Source organism: Mandrillus leucophaeus, unplaced genomic scaffold (assembly GCF_000951045.1).
Source record: "Mandrillus leucophaeus isolate KB7577 unplaced genomic scaffold, Mleu.le_1.0 Scaffold492, whole genome shotgun sequence".
Classification (NCBI taxonomy): domain Eukaryota; kingdom Metazoa; phylum Chordata; class Mammalia; order Primates; family Cercopithecidae; genus Mandrillus; species Mandrillus leucophaeus.
In genome coordinates, this window is record NW_012105276.1 from 2,271,304 (window position 1) to 2,294,426 (window position 23,123).

The 23,123-nt window shown below is 41.1% G+C and overlaps 1 protein-coding gene across 1 annotated transcript in view; it reads right to left on the reverse strand.

The window, feature by feature from the left end:
• Nucleotides 1-9,498: 9,498 nt before the first annotated feature.
• The window catches only part of LOC105550637 (interferon-induced guanylate-binding protein 1-like), a 94,822-nt gene continuing 81,197 nt past the window's right edge, over nt 9,499-23,123 (reverse strand). The window contains exons 5-6 of the mRNA XM_011995594.1: nt 10,013-10,163; nt 9,499-9,859 (exon numbers count right to left, since the gene is read on the reverse strand). Coding sequence (XP_011850984.1) covers nt 9,499-9,859; nt 10,013-10,163 — 512 coding nt within the window. The remainder of the gene's footprint in view (nt 9,860-10,012; nt 10,164-23,123) is intronic.

The window sequence follows — 23,123 nt, forward strand, 5'->3', positions numbered from 1 at the left end:
ATTCAAAATTATGATGAAAAATTTCAGACATTAACTTTAAAAATGTATGAGAACAAATCGTTTTTCAAAATCCTTGTAGAGGATACTCAAAAACATTCAGAGATACTGTTATAAACTACTTGTAAGCCAAGAGGAGCCTGTGTTGACCACCTAAAATTTTGACTTCTAATAGAAAGCCAAAGTCAGGATTATTTCATTAAAGTACAAAAGCCATCTCAAGCATCCCCTACAAGTTGCTAAATCTGGAACTCTGAACACAGTAAGTGTTCAATAAACCGTAGCTCATAAACAAAGTACTTTAGCTATTCAACCGATATCTATTAACAGCATGTATAATATACCTTGTTACTTCTAACCTTCAAGGAGATATTCTTTAAAATTTTATGCAAATACCAGTCAAAAGTCCATTATTGAAATGAAGCCCTAGACTAGGTAATAATTATGCTAATTTTATTCCCTAATTCTCTCCTGGATATCCACCGCATGCCCACAGTATGCCATGTATGACATCTGGCCCAGGAATCCCAGGAAATGAACAAAATATAGTGTTTATCATGAAGAAGCATCCAGGAGGAGGCCAAGATGTTCCTTAGCCTAGGTACTATGATAGGTATAGCTCAGAAGCGGCACAGAAGTGGGAATGAGGAGCTGTTGGGGGTGACAGGCAGAGAGAAGGTATCAGGAAGGGTCTTTCAGAAGAGGTATGCTTTAACTGAGCCTTGAAAGATGGTCGTGTGCTTGTCAAGAGGATCCCAAATAAAGGGAAGGAACAAAGCTATGGAATGAAGCCATCTGGCTATCTAGAACCTTCCTCCCTGTACTGCAAATAGTTTAGGACAGCTGGTGTATGGGGGTGTGACCACACACTGTGTCTATGGTACATGCACTGCGGACACAGAAATGACAGAGTGGCAAGAGATGAAGCTGAAGAGCTGCAGAAGTCAGACAAAGGAAGACTTTCACACATGCCACACCATGGTGTTTCGACTTAATCCTGAGGCATAGGGAGCCATTAAAGGCTTATTAAACCAGGCAATTATGGGATGAGATTTGTCTTTTAGAAAGATTACTTTCTGCAGTGTGGACAACAAATTTGTAGGTGATGGTGGCAGAGACTATGCTCAAGACTACAAAGTCATTATCAGTTAGAAGATAACTGGCAGTGTTCCTGAAGACTCACAGCAGAAAATGGGCTGTAGAGGAAGGACAGTGATAGAAAGACTTGAAAGCTATAGACTCTAGACAAATGGGTTACCAATCCTATAAGAGGACTGTAGGGAGAATAAAGCAAGGAGAAGCCCAGAATGGGTTCCAAGAAACTTGGGATATATACTTGGGTAAATAGTATTGCTGTTGGCAAAAACACAGAATCTAAAGGTGAACAGAAAATTCTGAGGAAAGCATTCAATACACTAACTCCAGGCCCTCATTTGTTCTGTGAGGTAGGTGGCATGGATATTATTATTCCCATTTTATAACTACTTGGTGTATTAGTCCATTCTCACACTGCTAATGAAGACATACCCAAGACTGGGTAATTTATAAAGGAAAGAAGTGTAATTGACTCACAGTTCTGCATGGCTTGTGGGAGCCTCAGGAAACTTACAATCATAATGGAAGGCATCTCTTCACAGGGTGCCAGGAGACAGAATGAGTGCCCAGTGAAGAGGGAAGCCCCTTATAAAACCATCAGATAGTGTGAGAACTAGCTCACTATCGCAAGAACAGGATGGGGGAAACTGCCCCCATGATTCAATAATCTCCACCTAGTCCCTCCCACGACACGTGGGGATTATGTAAACTATAATTCAAGATGAGATTTGCCCGGGCACACAGCCAAATCATATCAGTGAGGTAATATTATTCACCCACTATCACATGCAGCAGTTTGGGCACGTTTACTACACACCAGACTTGAGAGCAGTTAAACAAGGGAGACAAAGTTCTTGCTTTCACAGAACTTATATTTTGGTGGGGGTGAGGGGAATAGAGCATAAACAAGCAAGCAAACAATAAACCAAGGTTTGAAAGACTATGATGGGAACATAGGTAGGGGGTATGGGTACTTTTGGCCAGGGAATGTATTTCTGAGGTCACATTTGAGCTGACTCTTGAGCAGAAAGTAGTCATGGAAATTTATAAGGGAAGAGCATTCCAGGCAGAAACAACAACAACTGAAAAACCCCTGAGGTAGAAAGGAGCTTGGTGTGCCACTGAGGGAGGAACTGCAAATACCCGGGCAAATCCGAAGCTGGAAGTCCAAGTTACAAGGGCATTCCAGGGAGAGGGAGGGTGAAAGACTCTGGCACCTGAGGGCACCACTGGCCAGGATAAACTCTCTTGGGATTGCCTGCAAACCTGACCACCATGCACAACACTGTGCCTCTGAGAAACAGCATGATGACTGAAGGAAACCAAAATATTGCACCCCAAAATATACTTCTTTGACATATTTTGAGATGGCTGTTAGGAGGGCAAAACAGAAGTAGGCCTGTAAAGCTGTCATTTATTGGGGAGATTTGTGTCTGTAGAGTATCTGCATTGATGCAGCTGGGCTTTCTCTGAGGCCCCACCTTGTCTGTCTGGATCTAGGAAAGATTAACTGAGAGTCTGACAGATTTAAAGGTCTGAAAGAAACATTTACCATCTATTCTATCTGAGGGCTGCTACCAGAGAGGTTCATTTAGATAACAAGACCACCTTTGCTGGCCAGGCCTCCTCTTCTCTCCTTCCCATAACCTGTCTTGCCACCATAACCTGCTTTACCACCATTACCTGTTTTTAGCCATGCTCTCAGCCCCTGTTCTTTCTGTTACCTCAAGATGGTATATAAGCATTAACCATCTGGCCATTTCTTTGAGTTTTTAAAATATTTTATATGACTCCTGTGCATACATGTGCACATAATAAAATTTATCAGCCTTTTTTTCCTGTGAAGCTATTATCACTTTGCTTCATAGATTCAAATTATCAAACCTTCAGGGAAAAATTTAAGCTTCCCTACATGATCCACAAATGCTTCTCAAAGACAAGTCATTGCTTAGCTTAGGACTGCTTATTTTAGCATTGAAATGGGGCCAGGAATAAACTCAGTTTTGATAAGAGAAATGAAGTTAAAATCTTTAGATGAACAGAATTTATCTTAAATTTGTCGACTCAGAGCAAGAAACATTCTGCAGTGCAATGGCTCACGGTTTAACCCCCAAGGCTCAGTCATGCCATACCACAATACATGGAAAATACCACAATACGTGGAAGATGCATCAAAGTAGAGTGTTCCCTGCCATCCGCCAAGGCTGTTACAGGGATTAGAGAGGCATCATTTCCCCCACAAACTCCCCTAATAGCTCAGCAGGACACGGCAAGGAGAAATGATACCTTTTAATGCACCTGCCAATAGCACCCCCTGCCATGCTGGTTCCTGTCTGTGCAAAATGGAAAGGTACAGAGGGACTGGCCGTGGGGGTTGTCCACTGTCTTTGAGAAGGCCATCCCATGCCTAGTCCAGTCACCCAACCCTCTGAAACACACTGCTCATACTTCCCATCCTGTGGTCATTTTCCATTGCTGCTTTATGGGCTACTGATTTTTTTTGCCAACAGTCTTTCTCCATTCAGCCACGTGGTTTCAAATTCCATTGGCTAAGGATGATGCAGATCAACCCTCTGACCCTCTACAAAAATATACTACTTTACAGTGCCGTCTCAGATGCATCTGCTTGTTGTATGGAGACAGTATCTGTATTTAAAGTTTGCTAATATAGCCCAAATAAACTGTAAAAGCATTAGATTATTCCGAGTGTCACATTAAGAAGTTATACGTGATATACTCTTATTTTATTTATTATTATTTTTTTGGAGATGGAGTCTTGCTCTGTCACCCAGGCTGGAGTGCAATGGCATGATCTCAGCTCACTGCAAGCTCCGCCTCCCGGGTTCATGCCATTCTCCTGCCTCAGTCTCCCGAGTAGCTGGGACTACAGGCACCTGCCACCACGCCTGGCTAATTTTTTTGTGTGTGTGTGTGTGTATTTTTAGTAGAGACGGGGTTTCACCATGTTAACCAGAATGGTTTCGAACTCCCCCCTCAGATGATCTGCCTGCCTCAGCCTCCCAAAGCGCTGGGATTACAGGCATGAGCCACCATGCCCAACCAATGTCTCCTTTATAGCAACCTCACAGTGACAACTTCTCATCTGTTTGCAGTGAGTGATTGATTCACCTGTCCTCCCCAGTATGGTCCCAGATCTTCATAAGGGTGGGGACCATGTACATTTTTGCTCATCATCATTGCCTGGCACAAACTAAATGCTTAATAGCTACTGAAGAAAAAATACTGTGAAATATTTTAAATGGTGGTGATGTTTAGCTTCTGAGAGTGGCTCAGCCAAAAATAATTCAAGGCTGAGGAAGGTTAAGGCTTAAACATTCTGTATCATTAACCATTCTGTATTTTGTTATATCAACATAGATAGAAAAAATTTTGCTATCACTTGGGTGATAAACTGATTTTACAGATAATTTTATAACTTTTAAAAAAACAGAATAAGTACTGTTTTTGAAAAGGCTCACACAGGTTAGGCCAAATTAAAAAAGAAAAGCTACCACTTTACTGAGGACAGTATTAAGCACTTTATATACTTTTTTCATTCAACCTTAACAGTCAGCTATTATCCAGTTTACAGATAAAAAAAACTGAGAGAGAGAGAGAGACTATGGTTGCATACTGAGGGAGGATTTGTGTCCAGATCTATTTGATTTCATGGGCCATGTTTCTGGCTAAGAATAAATGCTGACATTGAGTAATAATGTCTTGCTCCCTGACACTCAAAAACCTCATCTCCTCCCATGACAAGATACAACACAGCAGTCTGGTAACACCAAGTGGGGTAAGTGCCCAAATATTTAAAATATTAATAGGATTTGGGGGCCAGTGATGTTGCAGCAGAGAAACTAGACAATTCAAGGTAAAGAAATAAGCAGCAATATAAACAGCATTTACTGAAAGCATGTTTTACGCCAGATACTACATTAGATGTGTTAATGTATAACATTTATTTTAATCCTAAGACTCCTGTGAGAAAGACAGTATTAGTCAAGAAAAAAGAGGGTTAGCATAGCTATGGTGTTTGGATATCTCCAAAATTCCCCACTTTTTGCTAAGGATCTGAGCCTCTCTTTTTTTTTTTTAATTTAGCTAGGAATAAGACTGTCTGGAACAAGGATAGTATTTCCGAGTCTCTATTCCAGCTACCCGAGGTCATGTTACTAAGTTCTACGCAATGACATATAACAAGAAGTATATGACAGCATCCAGGAATTTTCCTTCAGAGACCATGGGCTCTTGCATTTCCCCTCCTTCTTTTTTCCTTCTTTCCTCCTTTCTGCTACTTGGAACTTGGGGGTGATGGCTGAAGCTCCATCTTGGGATCATGAAGCTGAGGACCTCATCTTATTTATGGTAGATGATCCAAAAGGTAGAATCAGCCTAGTTCTCAGAAGACTGTAGAACCATCATACCAGCCATAGATTGCCTCTCTGCAAGTTTTTTTAATGTGAAAGAGAAACAAGCATCATTTTGACTAAGCCATTGTTCTTTGCAGTCTCTGTAGCTGGCAACTAATTTTAACTAATCCACAACTCATCCAAAGTGACGGCACAGAATTCAGAATCAGGCCTGTCAGTCTGCAAAGTTTGTTCTCTTAGGTAAAACCTTGAAGAACTCTTGCTTGTAATTTGCAAGAGATTTTGGGAAAAAAAAAAAGTTTCAAAATGCTGAAAAGGAATCTGACAGAATAAGGAAGGTTCAAATATGCTCTTATATCTGCTACCTGAGAAAGAATCAAAAGGAATATGCTACTCAACAATAAAGAATGTGGTCTCCATCAGAGATGAGCAGAGGAAGATCTCAGTCATCTGCATGGAGCTGGAAACAGAAGAGAAATAGAAGCTGTGCAGCTGGCAGTGTCTGTGAAAGATGCTGTGCTTGTCAGTCGAAGAACAGGCATTGCAGAACGGAGCCCTGGAAATGGTCACAGGATGACAGATGAGAAGAAAGAATTTAAAGGGACTCTGAAATTTAAAAAAAGCAAGAGATGAAGTTTAAATATATACAGTCTAGAAAGAAACAAGCAGAATCACATGACCCATATCAAAAACAGCAAAAAGGTCAAAAAGGCCAAAGGGAAAGGTCAAGGTTGAAGCCCTGCCAACTCATTTTTATTAATTTCCTTTACTCAGGTTCTTGGCAGCATTGAAGGAGTAAATGTAAATTGTGTTGCAATTCAGTAGAATCCTAAAGGAAAGGCAGTCATAGAACAGGGAGTTTATTGTTACCCTTTGTTCAGTTTCTAAATGAACCACAGTGATAAGAACTCAGGAGAGAGATCAATGATTGGAGCTAGGCCTAATTTTATTTAAGATCAATCTTAATGATCAGAAAAAGAAAAATAGGTTATTATGTCTGCCAAAGGCATTAGTTTAAACACCAGAGAAATTAAGTCATAATAAAGGCATGTAGGAAGTTTAGAAAATACAGATGGGGAAGAAAATGAAAGTAGGCAATAGCAATAAAAGGCAGCAATATGAAAACAATATGACACAAATTAGAAGGCATTTTACAAATGGTTAAATAAATTCTACACTATAACTGGGTCTCCCAAATTCCTCTTGAACGGTCACAGGTCTGAACTGTTTGCTGATGTACCCAGTGCTCTGGGAGTCAGGATAGCAGTAGGGAATCTGCTACATGCAAGGCAATGCAAATCATTCCACCAAGTGTGTAAGAACATGACAGAATCAGAATGCATTCATTTCTAAAAATATCAGTGTGTGGTAGAAGGATGCTGGGAAGGAGAAATAAGAGTAAAATTTGAGAATTCAACTTTAGAGACACACCAAATGAAAATCAGGGATTGGATTAAACAGGCTATGAATAGTAAAAAATTCAGAAAACATAAAATACTCAGGTATCATCAGAAGAATTTGAAAACTAAAATACAAAAACAAAAACCCTTGTTTATAAGAAAAAGTTTGGCTAAAGCAAGGATGTTCTAAATTTTAAAATATTTTCCCCCTTAAACTTCAGAAAACAACAAAAAATAACAAATTTCAGGCCACTGCAGGAAAATGCTCACATAGATTAGCCTAAAATACTTGGAGGGCTTAGTATCCTTTAAGTTTTATTAAGCCCCTTTTCATTTTAATTACTGTTGGTGTTTTCATTCTGAGGATTCTGAAAATTAAAATAGCAAAGGGAAACTGTGACAGCGGTAGAGAAGAGATTTAAAAAAGCAAATCTCAACTAGTCAAATCATTCAGAATGTGAAGAGATTCATAATAGGCTGAACATGTTGGAACACCTTACCAACTGAAGAAAAAGAGAACACATTTCAAAGAATGGTAAACTTAATTCCTACAAGCAGATTTAAAAATGTTTTGGGGGATACTAAGGCTAAGGAAAGTGCCATGACCCAAGGGTGCACTCAATGACATCATCACTCCCATTCTCTACCAGAATGAAGGGACCTCTTTTTAGCTTACAGAAGTATCAGACATGTTAGGGCTTATATTCTAAAATTACACAGGCCCAATTACCTTGGAGGGTTGGCTGTCACTTTATATTCTCTGAGTAGAGCTGCTGACAAGGAAAGCCAGGAGAAAAAGAAAGTCGCCCGGGCACCCACAATTCAAAGAGCATTTGGGTTCACACCTGTAATCCCAGCACTCTGGGAGGCCAAGGTGGGTGGATCATTTGAGATCAGGAGTTCGAGATGAGCCTGGTCAACATGGTGAGACCCTGCCTCTACTAAAAATATAAAAATTAGCCGGGCGTGGTGGCAGGCGCCTGCTGAGGCAGGAGAATCACTTGAACCCAGGAGGTGGAGGTTGCAGTGAGCGGAGATTGCACTACTGCACTCCAGCCTGGGCAACAGACTGAGACTCTGTCTCAAAACAACACAAACAAACAGAAAAACAAAGAGCATTTGGGGTTCTCAGGAGGTGTAGCCTGTACACATAGAGGGTACTGGAATGGTTTAAAAAATTATACTGCAGTTTGACTTCTTTTCCATCCTCACTCCTACACCTAGGTTTAGGGGACAGAATCATCTGATCAAGATACATCTGTTTTTAGACTTCTGGGGTGTTCTGGAAAGACTATTATATCATTTGCAAATGGGTTAAGTCTTTTAATAAAAATCATGCTATTTAAAGTCTTAATATACGCTGAACAAATTGTTTTAATTTGGCTATATATTTACAATTTAAAATGTTCATACTTATATCTTTTATCAGTGGGATGTTTTGTTTGTTTTGTCTTTAGGCGAAGTGAATTTATTCAAGGAAGTTCACATGTCGGTTTTGTTCTTTTAGACGGGTGTCTTTTTGACCACAAAGAAAAAAAAAAGTCTTCCACAAATGTCATCTAAAGGCAATCTATGGACGTTAGGAAGTCAGTTGAGGACACAGATTAATGAGCCAATACTGAGCCTCCACCCTTCTGACCTCTCAGCACCTGCTCAACTAAGCTCAGGGGAAACTCTTGAGTCTTCTTTTTAAATTGGTATCGCTTGCTCCTTCTTTCTCAAACAAATCAACAGCCAACACCGCCACCAAATTATAGGCAAACAACGAGTATCCAAGAGCGTAAAATAGTTCCCAATAAACAGCGCCAGTGCAGGGGGCAAAAGAGAGCAACCTAATGGGGGCACCCTCAGGGGAGTTGCGCTCACCTGGAGCGAGACGCCAGCCTGGGAAAGCGGAACCCCCTTCCCGCCCCGCCCCGAGGACTCACGCTCAGGTGCAACGCCAAGACTCCCGGGGGAGACAGAGGGAACCGCCTCCGCGCGACCGCCCACTCCTCTTGCCCCAAATGACCCCAGCACACAGGAGAGGTCCTCTGAGTGTGGGGCTCTGTCTCTCCCGAAGGCAGGGAGCAGAACGAAGCCGCCACTCGTCTCTGCAGCCGCGCCACCGACCCGCAGCCTGGCTCGCAGGTGAGGCGTGGACAGGTAACCGCACCTGCTCGGCCAGCCCCACCTGCTGCGTCCCCGTACCCGGTGTTCCTCCTTCCAACCTCGGTCGGCGCGACTCCCCCTCCTGGAACCCGGGTGTCACGCTCCGACCTACCTGCGCGACTCCCGCCCCGGGCGCCCGCGCTCCTCTCGGCGTGCTCCCGGGCCGCTCCAGGCGCGCAGGCGGCCGCCCCGCGCCTGCACTTTCCCGGCTGCCGGCGGCTGCGGGCTCAGCGGGAAGCCCCGGCGCTGCCCAGCTCACCGCCTCCGACCGGCTCCATTGTGACGCGGCGCGTTCCGCCGGCCAATGGGCGCGCGGCGGCGCGAACCGCTGACTAAGTTCGCGGGTGGAGGAGGAGGGGACTGGGCGGAGGCAGGGCGCGGAGGCGGCGACCACGGCGGTGGCGGTAGCAGTGGCGGAGGAGGAGGAGGAAGAGGAGGAAAAGGCTGCAGCCGCTTGGGTAGCTGCTCCTGCTGTGAATTTTTCAGCTGCCTGGGCCTGAGTGTTTGCCCAGCTCTGGGGCTGCGGGAGCCGGTGACTCACCTCTCACTGCTGGAAACAAAGCGCAGCTGCTATCTCCCCGAGCGCGCCATGTGGCCACCGCGGCCCCCTCGCCCAGCCTCGGATCCGCAGGAGGCAGCGCACAGCCACACGCCCCGCGGAGCAGCTGGAAAGAGCGGGGACTGCGTTCCAGAGGCGGGAGGGACAGGGGCTTTGGTGTGTCCCCCCAGCGCGCCACACCGGTGACCGGCAGTACACCGCGTGTGTCGGGCCCCAGCCCTCTCACGTGTGCGCCCCTGAGTAACTTGGCATTTATATAACGCGTGTTGAACCCTGAGGGAAAGCTAGGGTGGAACGCGGGAACCTCCTCTTCGACAAGGAAGTCCCTTTACCTTTCTTTACCCTGCTTAGAAAGGTTTCAGGGCCCAGCCCCTGTGAGGGAGGGTTTACAGTTGTACCAACTAAGCGGCTTAAGTTCGATTCTGGCCCTCCAATACCATTGGCTTCTCTCAAATGTCCTTATCCTCAGGGTAGGGAGGGGACCATATGGCTGAAGGGCTGTCCCTATACTCATAACCTGCCTTTCACTGCGAATCAACTGCAGAGACACCTCAACTACTGCCCCACCTGCTTCTCTTCCAAGTGGCCCTGCATTTGAAGGCCAAAAATATTCCTTATGAAACAATTAATCCAAACCCAGAAATTCTAGGGACGTAAATATTTTTTTCATCTTCATCCATTTCCCCACTCTTGCCCTCATCCCAGTTTTAACTCAGTTTGTGCCCTATTATCTTGAGCACACTAATTCAATTAGGCAAGATTTATATCTTTTAGTTGCTATGGTGATCACATCTCCATTTAAAAAAGAAAGGAAAAACAAGTTTGTACCGGCATCTCCCAAAGGAATAGAATGAAGGCGAACAGACTCAGCATTTGGGGCATCTGAGCAGTTTGTGTAAATGGGAGTATAGCAAATGCGCTATTGAGTTATATGAGACGGAATTGTGTCTCACACTGTTCAGATTAGGACTACAATTTGAGTCACCCTGAAAGGGAAAAAGAAGGCTGGCTTTGTGTCACTGATCTGTTCTTGTTCACTCAGTCCATTCTGGAATTGCAGATATCTTTTTTCTGAGTCTCGAAGGAAAAGCTGAAAGAACATTTCTTCACTTGGTCATTCAGTAAATTTTTATTGAGTTTATATGTGTGAGACACTGGGATTATGAACAGATCTATGAGTGTATTTAAATTTAGGTTTGATCCTTACAGAAATATCTGAAATTCTCTCAGGGACTTTCTGATTAATTATTTTTGGTAGAAGAAAATTCTAAAAAACTCTGTCAGTACTTCCACAGCCGGATTTACCCAAGTCTAAAATAGTGATATTAAGCACCAAAAAAAATGACAGGCGGGTCTCAATCGTTTTAGAGGTTTATTTTGCCAAGGTTAAGGACATTTACCAGGAAAAAGCACAAATACAGGAACGTCTGTGATCTCTGCCTTTTACAAAAAGAGTTTTGAGGACTTCAGTATTTAAAGGGGAAAGAGCCAGCAGGAGGGGAAGGAGAAAAGAAAAGAAAAAAAAAAAAAACAAAAAAGGGAAGTGGGAGGGTAGGCAATGAGGGAAGAAGTTACAATCTTGTGAGGCTTTGATTAGTGCCCAGTGAATTCACATTTTGCATGTGAGGAGTGGGTAGAGGAATGGTGATTATGTGTTCCCCTCATGCTCAGTAAATCTACATTTTACATAAGATAAACGTGAAAATAGGGGGAAAGTCAATTATGAATTTGTCTTGAGGTGGGCAGAGGGATGATTTCTAGTCTTGTCCTTATACCATACCTGTGAAGATGAGCTGTTATCTTATTGTCATAATGAGATTCACTCTGTTTTAGGGCTCATTTATAGGAGAGATATGCATTCTGAAAGATTTAGGGACCTACAAGGAATTTCTCTGTAAGCAATTTGTGAAGGAGACTATCTGGGGAGATATGTGGCCTTTTATTGTTGCAGCTGCCTGATAACAAAAGAAGGCAGTTTTTTAAGTGACTCAGTTTCAAAGGAAAAGCTTAACTTTTCCTTTGACATAGTGAGTTTGGGGTCCAGAGATTCCATTTTTGTCTCACAGCACTTATTATGTGCCCAGCCGTGTGCTAGACATCATGGGTGATACCAAAGAAGCATAAAACTTGGTCCCTGACCCCAGCAGCCCACAACTTAGATGAACACAGAAAACAAGGGCATCTTCTTCTCAAAGGAAATGAAGATTGAACAACATGGGTGTAAGTAGTCAGAAAATGCGTTATGGAGAGAAGGGAACTTAAACTTTTGAAACAGGAGCAGGATTTAAAAGGACTACACCCTTTACCTTTGTCTTATTGGCCCTAAACTTTGTCTTAAAATAACCAATCCAGCCTCCTGGCTCTTTCTGGCAAGCTGAGAATCTGGTGAAGAAGCCAATATGAAAATATTCTGTCTCTACAACATCTGAAGAATACCTCAAGGTAGGGTCTTTACACTCAGGTGATAAAGGGGATGAGAATGAACAGTAAGTGTGGCCAGTTCCTCTATCCAGTGACATAAGCAAAGTCACAAATAATAGAAAATGAAACAATCCCTACAATTTGGTCTTCTGGTGGTTGAATTCCATGACCCACATGAAATAACCACCTAACTCCTGGGTTTGGCAGGTGTCTCCTGGGCTGATTCCCTGAAAAACAACCAAAATTTAAAGAAAATCTCTCAGTGTCATCAACATTAAGCTATGCTCCATGTGGCCACCTTGATAAGAGTTTGGTTTTTTCTGAGTCTTGAGAAAAATTTTATGATAAAGGAAAGACAATCTTATCTAACACTAAAGTTTTTTTTTTGATTTAGTATTTGAAAAATACTTTATGAGAATGAAAATCTATTTCTTTAAAGAAATAAGTTTATTAAACATTGAATTTATATCTATTAATTAAACATTGAATGCCTACAACACATAAAAAAAGCACTGAGGACCTGACAGAGGTGAGGGAGAACACCAAGATAAATATAGTAATTCTTCTTCTTAAAGATATTGTACTCTGGTGGGGAAGGCATAACCAGAGAGAACACAGCCTCCTACAGGGGAGTTGAGGTTGGTGCAGGACTGAGGGAGAATCGCATTGAACAGAGGTCTGAGGAAGTTTACCTTCAGGGTTCTCAATTAAAATGTTTAATTACATACATTTTATATTTTAACTTTTTTTCTTTTTCTTTTTCTTTTTTTTGAGATGGAGTCTTGCTCTGTCACCCAGGCTAGTGTGTAGTGGCACAATCATGGCTCACTGCAGCCTCAACTTCCTGGGCTCCAGTGATCCTCCCACCTCAGCCTCTCGAGTAGCTGGGATCACAGGCACTTGCCACCACACTTGGCTAATTTTTGTATTTTTGGTAGAGACAGGGTTTCGCCATGTTGGCCAGGGGGGCTCGAACTCCTAAGCCCAAGCAATCCACCTGCCTCGGCCTCCCAAAGTGCTGGGATTATAGACGTGAGCCACCATGCCCGGCCATGGTGTTTAAATTTAGTCTCAGCATCATGGATCAAGTTTGTTCTAATGAAGTGTCAGATCAGAAGAAAAGAACCGAAGTCTATGAATCAAGGCCACCCATAATTTTGCATTCTCGGCTGGGCGCGGTGGCTCATGCCTGTAATCCCAGCACTTTGCGGGGCCAAGCGGGGCGGATCACGAGGTCCGGAGACCGAGACCATCTTGACTAACACGGTGAAATCCCGTCTCTACTAAAAAATATACAAAAAATTAGCCGGGCATGGTAGCGGGCACCTGTAGTCCCAGCTACTTGGGAGATTGAGGCGAAAGAATGTCGTGAACCCGGGAGCTGGAGCTTGCAGTGAGTGGAGATTGCACCACCACAGTCCAGCCTGGGCAACAGAGTGAGACTCTGTCTCAAGGAAAAAAAAAAAAAATTGCATTCTCAGGAAGTTTGCCAGAATCCCAATGGTTCAGCTGTGTATGATTGAGCACGTTGTTGTTGATGAGGAATGTTTAGTTATTTATTTTTTGTTAAATAGTTTGTCATGTTTTTCTGACAGTTGGTCATGTTTTTCTGACATGTTGCAGAGATTTAAAATGAGTTTTCTTTGGGCCTGGGACAAATTCTGAGAATGACCCTGGAGAATGAGCTCAGTGGTGAGAATTCTGAAGATGGGGTGAGTTGGATATTGCCCGTGTGTTCAGATTAAGATAGCTTGATCTAGAAATTCAAACTGCAGTTGTGCGAGACTGGCTGAATAAGAACACAGACTGCAAGAACACAGGGTAACCAGTTGTGACTATTTCAAACCGAGACTATGATTGGGGATCAATTCACACAGAATTGATCACTACCCACTATGCTGACTGCCCACTCTGCCTGAACTATACTATGCCCCTTCCTTATCAAACAAGTGCTGTGAAGGTGACCTTCCAGACCTTTCTTCTAGGAAAAACACCCAATTCCTGCAGCAGGATGCCTGACATCTTCAGTTAATCTGTCTTCTGGGAAGTTGTCCAAAAATTTCTTTGAAAATTTCCCATGCATCCCATTTAAAGAAAGAATATTTGCTGTCATCTGGGTCACGTGTGGAAATCCACCATAGAGCAGCCAGGCAGTTATTGACTCTTGTCCTTTTCCTATCTGTAAAAAGGGAATGACTTCCAAGAAAATATTTGTAAGAAAGCCAAGCTGAAAGTCCACAATTAAAGCAGAACTGGTGCTCCTCTGCTCCTGTGAAGTGGTCTAAAAAAAGCCCTCATGAGTTTTGCTAGTGACTGAGATATTTGCTGGGATCCCTGGGAGGATTCAATCTGTGTTCCCTGAACTCTGTTGAAATCTGGGCAAGAGGTTTCCTGGTGCTGTGAAAGCTGGCTTCTGAGGTTCCTCATACTGAATGCATCCATTTCTTGGGTTTGGAGTAACTCATGTCTGACACTAGCTAGACCTTGATTTTCCCTTTTTTTCTCAGCAGCTGTAGGGTTTTTCTTTTATGTTCTCAGCCTAATATAAAGCTATCTGTTAATTATAATACATATAGAATACTGGATTTCATTCTCAAACTGATTCTCTAAGAGTAGGAGCTGATATATGTCTGTGGCTTATTAAGAATTTACAAAAACTCAAAATAAGTTATAAAAGAACAAGATTCAGAATTTTATAGAGCTGGAAAGGAAAAGATGTATGCTAGAATGAGCACTGGACATGGGGTCTTCTCTTGGATTTGACTGGTGGCTCTTTTGGCCATGAGACCTGGGGCAAGCCATTAACAGTCTAGATAGTTTCTTTTTTCAATATGTTTTTTATATCTATTCTGGACTATATAAGAAGATGTTTCAGAATTCTCAGAATTCATTTTGTTTCATTTATTCATTTACTATCCAATAAATATTTATTCTATATCTACGGTGTGAAAAGCATTGTAGGAGTTTTGGGAGATACATGAGTCTGTGATTTATGTGGCCTCTGTTTTCCTGTAGCCTACAGTCCTACAGATTCCTCCCTCCCTTCCTTCCTTCCTTCCTTCCTTCCTTCCTTCCTTCCTTCCTTCCTTCCTTCCCCCTCCCTCCCTCCCTCCGTCTCTCTCTCTTTCTTTCTTTCTCTGCTCTCCTATAGCCTACAGTCCTACAGATTCTTTCCTTCCTTCCTTCCTTCCTTCCTTCCTTCCTTCCTTCCTTCCTTCCTTCCTTCCTTCCTTCCTTCCTTCCTCCCTCCCTCCCTTCCTTTCTCTCTTTCTCTCTTTCTCTCTTTCTCTCTTTCTTTCTTTCTTTTCTTTCTTTCTTTGTCTCACTCTGTCACCCAGGTTGCAGTACAGTGGCACAATCTTGGCTCACTGCAACCTCTGAAGCCCGGGTACAGGCAATTCTCCTGCCTCAGCCTCCTGAGTAGCTGCGATTACAGGCGCCTGCCACTGTGCCCAGCTAATTTTTGTGTTTCCAGTAAACACAGGGTTTCACCATCTTGACCAGGCTGGTTTTGAACTCCTGACCTTGTGATCCACCTGCCTTGGCCTCCCAAAGTGCTGGGATTACAGGCATGTGCCGCTGTGCCCGGCCCCTGCAGATTTCTAAGAAGGGTGTGAGGGTTGGATGTAATGAATTGATAGACTGTAACTAACTAGACTTTCAGTCTGTTTCAAAACACCAGCCTCATTGGCCTTGTCCCTGAATCTTACATACCTAAATGCAAACACACCTTCCAATTACCTGCTTGTTCTTCTACTGACTTATCTCTGCATCCTTCTTTTTATCCAATTCTTTGTCTCCATCAAATTTCTGTTTCTGGAGCATATAAAGGCAATAGGACACTTGCTCATAAGAAGCTTGAAGTTTTTAAAACGTAAAATATGCTGGTAAATATGTAACCAGATATGTGAGCAAATATGTGGGTCCAGTAGAATCCCCTAACACAAGCTATATACAAGATATGTAGACTTACACCTATAACTCAAATGTGCTTTGTGATAGCTGAATGTAGCCTGGCTACCATATGATAAAGGGTATTAAAATAATGTTGTTTTTTTTTTACCTCATTACAAAATTGAGGGACAACGGTAATTAATTAGTTATTATCTTGATAAAGGAGAGAGTGGGTTAAAGTGGGAAAAACATTTTTAGAAATCATGCTGAGTGAATTAAAGAACTTAGGGCTTCAGAGGAAGCCTGTTTTAGTAAGCAGAACAGATTTTGGTGGCTGACAAAGACCTTAGTGTAGGTGGGAAAGTTATGGTAGCTTGATTACAAGGAAAGACATGGGTACTCATACTAAAAGATGAAAATAGATATATAGGTGGTAGAAATTTTGCAATTTCATATTTATCTTTGAGTGAACTCAATTTGCAAAATTTCTGGAATTCCTTCGTTTATCAATTCAATAAGCAGATATAATATTTTGCTATTCAGGATATGTGCATTCTGACAAAATACAATAACAAAGCAAACAATTTTTACTTGTAAACTAGTTGGTAGCTCATACAAATCACTCAAATAATGTATTATAGCCATTTCTAAACAACATTCTCTTACCCCTATGGCCTGTACACCTAAGAGTGAGTAATAATCTTAGCAGTCCCTCGCCCGCCTTGCTGAGTCACTCTGTTAAACCTCCTGCAGCTCAGGCACCATTCAGAGGTCCACGAGGTGGAAAGATGACACTTGCTTAACTGCAGATCTCTTACCTCCTCTGGAGGAATGCTGCGACACTGTGTGTGTGAGGAGGGAAAAGGTCAAATTCATCACATGGACTGGTGTATTTCCAATAAATGGGTCTGTGTTTTTTACCAAGTGGGCACAGAATAAATATTTATTCATTGATGAGTGAATGTATGAAATGAAATGAGTTCTGAGACGTCTGAAACAGATTTTCTCTATCTTGGATATTCCAGGGTCATCCCAGGATGTAACCCCAACTCCACCCACTTTAGGTTTTACAGCTTAACCTGTTCTTACTTGATTGAAAACACATATAGAAGACCAGGGTTTGGAGGTAGGAGGGAGTACATGGGGTTGATTAGGGATGACAAAAGAATAATATACAAGTGGCAATGTTTGCCAAAGTCAGCTTATTACAAATATATTTGTCACGACTTTGGATGTCTTCATTTCCTCCTCCTGGTAGCGTCCAGATCCACGTTGGCAATCACACTACTCTTTTCAACTTGTGTGTTTTGTGACTTTTAAGTACCATAATATCATGAGATATTAGATTTGGAGATGCTGGAAACAACCATGATGATTAGTATCAAATAGGCCAGTGTATGAACATGTGTCAGAAATTCATGCCTATATTTAGAAATAGCTACCTAAACATAGCTTGGATTCTGAAGCAAAACTACTGGGTTCAAATCTTGGCTTTGTCCTTATGAACTGTTTGGTCTTTGTCAAGTTACTCAATTTCTCTGTGCATTAGTTTGCTGCTTGAGGAATAGACTGTGGTGAGGATCGAATATATAATGTGATAAGGCAGTTCTGGGAACATAATAAGTCCCATATTAGTATTAGCTGTGATAACAATCTCAAGTAAGTCACTTACCTGCTTTGTATTTATAATTTTCATCTTTAAAATGAGAGGCTTTGATTAGTTTGTCTCTAAGGCCCTTGTTTTAGTCCATTTGTTTTTTGATAAAGAAACACTGGAGGCTGGGTAATAAGAGTTTCTTTAACTCACAGTTCTGCAGGCTGTACTGGAAGCATGGTGCCAGCATCTGCTCAGCTTCTGATAAGGGCCTCAGGCTACTTTCACTCATGGCCGAGGTGAAGGGGAGCCAGAATATAGAAATTAGATGGTGAGAGAGGAGGCAAGAGAGAGGGGAGGGAGGTGCTAGGTTGTTTGTAACAATTGACTCTTGCAGGAACGAATGAGTGAGAACTCACTTACCTCCCCAACCACAAGGAAGGCATTAATCTCTTTATGAGGGATTCATCTTCACGTACCAAACACCTCCCATTAGGCCCCACCTCCAACATTAGAGATCAAATTTTAATATAAGCTTTGAGGGAACAAACATCCAAACAGTAGCAACCTCCTGAACCTACTGTTTTCAAACAAGGACAATTCATCCATACATTTTTCTACATATATGTGTGTGGTTAGAGAAGTGATTGCTTAATTACTAGATGCTTTCCTTGACTGATGGAAGAAAGGTGATTAGGAAATTGAGGCAAGCTTCTTAACTAGACTCTAAATTTCTTGAGTATGTCTTTTCCTCCCTTTGGTACTCCAAAGCCTAACATGGTACCTTGGGATAGTGGGCAGTCAATAAACTGTTCATTAACATGAAATTAATGCTTTTTTATTTTATATGTCTACGTGTGTGGGGATGGGAAAGTGTGGTAACTGCTTCCTAAACGTTTTGTAAGTTTAAAGCCACTAACACGGAATATTTTAAGCAACATTAGTCCTCTCTGCTGGAGATGTTCACACTGTAGGAATTCTTAGTTGATTGGTTTTGGAAGGCAGATTCTGATTTGTGTTCAGAAATCCTGGACTTTAGGAATAGAATATGGCACCGTAGACATATTTTGCCGTGTTGCAAGTTAAGATTTGTTTTAGCATTGAGGATGACATGATTTTCACTCATATGCCAAGTCTCATTTATTTGCCTTGTATTTCTGCCATTCCTTCTGGGCTCTTGCATCCATACATTTGTACAAATGTGGTGTTCTTTCTTGGTCTTTGTAAGTAGAAAGAGAGGGACAACATTAGTTAAAAGTTTAACGTTAAGGGAGAAGATAGGCCACAGAATGGTAGAAATATTTGCAAATCGCGTAACTGATGAGGGAATTGTATCCAGAATGTATGAAAATTGATCCAGTTTGGATGTTTGTCCCCTCCAAATGTCATTTTGAAAGGTAATTCCCAACGTTGGAAGTGAGGCCTAGTGGGAGGTGTTTGGGTTATGGGGGTGGATCCCTCATGAATGGCTTGGTGTTGTTCTCATGATAGTGGGTGAGTTCTCATGAGATCTGATTGTTTAAAAGCATGTGGCACCTCCCCTATTGCTTTCTTGTTCTTGCTCTTGCCACATGACATGCTTGCTCCCACTTTCCCTTCTACCATGAGTAAAAGTTCCCTGAGGCTCTCATCAGAAGCTGAGCAGATGCTGGTGCCATGCTTGTATAATCTGCAGAACTGTGAGCCAATTAAACCTCTTTTCTTTATAAATTACCCAGTCTCGAATATTTCTTTATAGGAATGCAAGAATAGCCTAATACGAAAGCACAGTTCAAAAATAAAAAGTCAAATAACTCAACTATAAAAATAGACAAATGGACAAATGGACAAAGGGAGAGGATTCTGGGAAGTTCCCAACCCCAGAGAGGGGAAGCAGAGTAGAAAGCATCTTTGTCTCACCTAGGCAACAATTACGCTGTCTAATCTATTTTGAAGCTCTGGAGTCTATTGAAGGCTTGTGGCTTTCAGGGGAAGGCTTGGACAATAAATTGCTGCTAATTTTGGTTATTTCAATTCTTAGCACAGTAGCAGTTATACCACCCCTATTTCTACCCCTCCTCCTCCATGGCAGATGGCTGTTAATTTGTTCCAGGAGCAGTTTACACACAGCTGGTGAGATCCAAGGTAGGCAAAAAGAACCCTGCCCTCCAAATGTTGGGCATCTGTGCTCTGGTCCCTGATTGGTCCCTCTGAAGACAGAAGTGCAGACAAAGACTTAGGCGGCCATTGGTATTACATCTCCCACAATTGTTTCTAGCCCCTCTACTTCTAGCAGAAGTGAATTGCGGGTGATTTAAGGATCCAGTGCCCTTTTCCTATTTCATTTTTTTCTTCCCTTTTGAGAGCCAGACATTAACGGCTGGAAGATTCAAAAGCAACTGTATATACAGGGAAAATGAGAAATGCAAAAGTTACCAAACATGCCTAGGGAAAGGGGCATGCTTGGTGAAGACCTAAAGGACCTTAATTTTATGCCTCAGGCTGATTCTTGGCACAGAAACAGCCTGCAAGAACACAAAAACAAAATCAATATCAAAACCCAACAAGTCTTAGGGAAGGAAAATAATTTAATTTCCGGAGTGACCACATTATTAAATTCAAATGTTCAGTTTTCAACACCACCACCACCACCAACAAAATTACAAGGCATACAAAGAAACAGGAAAATATGGCCCATTCGAAGGGAAAGAGTTAACAAAAACTTTTCCTGAAAGACTGAAAGCTAGCAAATTGTAGTTTTGGTTTGTAACTTCACATTCTGTTGTCTGTGTGATTCAAGACACTAATACATTTTTAAAAAATCATTAGTTTATGTTTGGGCTATACAATGTATAAAGTGGTAATTTTGTGACATCACAACAAAAATGGGCAAGGATGGAACTGTTAAAGGAACAGTGTTTTTGTATGTTATTGAATTATGCTACCTTAAATTCAAATTATAGTGTTCTAATTTGATGAAATTAAATGTAATTCCCATGGTGATCACAAAAAAAGATAGCTATAAAATATATACACAAGAAAACTATAAGGGAATTTAATGTTTCACTACAAAAAAATCAGTGAAACACAAAAGAACACAGTAATGCAGAAAATGAAGAAAAAGCAAGCTATCAGCCATGTAGAAAACCAACAGCAAAATGATAGAATTAAGTTATTCCTAGTTAGTAATTACTTTAAAGGTAAATGGAATATACTTCCAGTCAAAACACTGAGATTGGCAGAATGGATTAACAAACAGAATCCAAATATATGCTGCCTACAAGAGACTCACTTTAGATCTAAAGACAAAAGTAGATCGAAAGTGAAAGATGGAAAAAGATGATCCACGCAAACTATGACAAAAAGACAGTAGGGTAGCCATTATGATATGAGACAAATAAACAAGTAAAAAAGATGACAAAAGACAAAGAAAGATATTATATATTAATAAAATATTCAATATAGCTGGAAGATACAACCATTAGAAACATTTACACACTTAATGGCAGACTATCAAAATTTACAAAGCAAAAACTAATTGAACTGAAGGGAAAAACAGACAATTCTACAGTAATAATTGAATACTCCAATATGCCACTCTCAAAAATGGATAGAACAACTAGACAAAGAAACTAGAGGACTTGAACAACACACAAAAATATCTTTCTGAAACTTTTCCGAAAAATTGAATAGGAGAAATGAATAATTTGAAACTCATTCTATGAGGCCCAATTACCTTGATACCAAAGCCAAAGATGCTACAAGAACAATAATAAAAAAAAAAACCCTACAGACCAATGTTAATTATTAAAATTCATGCAAATATCTTCAACAAAATAGTAGCAAACTGAATTCTGCAGCATGTTACAAAGGTTATACATCGTGACCAAGTAGAGTTTATTTCTGGTGCAAGGAAGGATATTTCAACATAAGAACACTGATCAATGTAATACACAACATCAACAAACTAAAGGAAAAAATTCATAAGATCATCTCAATTAATGGGGAAAAAGCATTTGACAAAGTTTAACATCTTTTTATGATAAGAACTGTTAGCACACTTGGAATAGAAGGAAATTCCCATATAATAAAAGCCATAATTAGAAACCCACAGTGAACATGATATTCAACAGTGAAAGAATAAAAGCCTTTTCTCTCAAAGATCAGCACCAAAACAAGGACGCACATTTTTACCAGTTGTATTTTACATTGTACTTGAAGTTCTAGCTGGGGGAATTAGGCAAGAAAATGAAATTTTAAAAATCAAATTGGAAAAGAATAAGGTAAAAATTTCTCTGCTCTTAAATTATAGATCTTATATATGGAAAAAACTAATGATTTCACAAAAAACTGCTAGCATTAATAAATAATTTCTATTAAGTAGCAGAATACAAAATTACACAAAAATGAGGAGGTGCATTTCTACATCCTAACAATGAGCAATCTGCAAAGGAAATTACAAAAGCAATTCAATTGAAAATAGCATCGAAAGAATAAAATGCTTATGAAAACTAAAAAGGATTGCCAAGAGAAATTAAAGAAGCGACAAATAAATGGAAACATACCTGATGTTCATGGAATGGAAGACATGATATTGTTAAGATGTCAATACTACCCAAAGAAATCAACAGATTCAATTCAATCTCTATCTAAATTCCGAAGATTTTTTTTGCAGCAATAGAAAAAATCACCCTCAAATTTATATGAAATAGCAAGGGAACCCAAATATCTCAAATAACCTTGCAAAGGAAGAACACAGCTGAAGAACTCACACTTTCTGATTTTGTACCTTACTATAAATCTGTAATAATCAAAACTGTGTGGCACTGGCATAAAGACAGACAGACAGACTAATGGAATAGAATAAAGGGTTCAGAAATAAACTCTCACACAAACAATCAAAGGATTTTCAACAAAGATGTTAAGGTCATTCAATGTGGAACGGACAGTCTTTTCAACAAATGGTGCTGGTAAAATTGGATAGCCACATACAAAAGAATGAAATTGGACCCTTACCTAGTGCCATATACAAAAATTAACTCAAAATGTATCAAAGAAGTAAATGTAAGACCTAAAATAATGCCACCATTAAGAAGACATATGGTAAAAATTTCAAGACATTGTATTTGGCAATGGTTTCTTAGATGTGACACCAATGGCACAGGCAACAAAAGAATAAGACAAATGGAACAATATGAAAAGTAAATAGTTTTGTGCACCAAAAAGACACTATCAATAGAGTTTTAAAAGCACCTCACAGAATGAGAGAAACTATTTGCAAACCATACATCTGTTAAGGGATTAACACTCAGTGTATAGAGAACTCCTGAATCTCAAAATCAGAAAAACAAACTGCTTTTAAAAATGGGCAAAGGGGCTGGGCGCGGTGGCTCAAGCCTCCCAAAGTGCTGGGAGGCCGAGATGGATGGATCACGAGGTCAGGAGATGGAGACCATCCTGGCTAACACGGTGAAAACCCGTCTCTACTAAAAAATACAAAAAACCAGCCGGGCGAGGTGGCAGGCACCTGTAGTCCCAGCTACTCGGGAGGCTGAGGCAGGAGAATGGTGTAAACCCGGGAGGTGGAGCTTGCAGTGAGCTGAGATCTGGCCACTGCACTCCAGCCTGGGCGACAGAGTGATACTCCGTCTCAAAAAAAA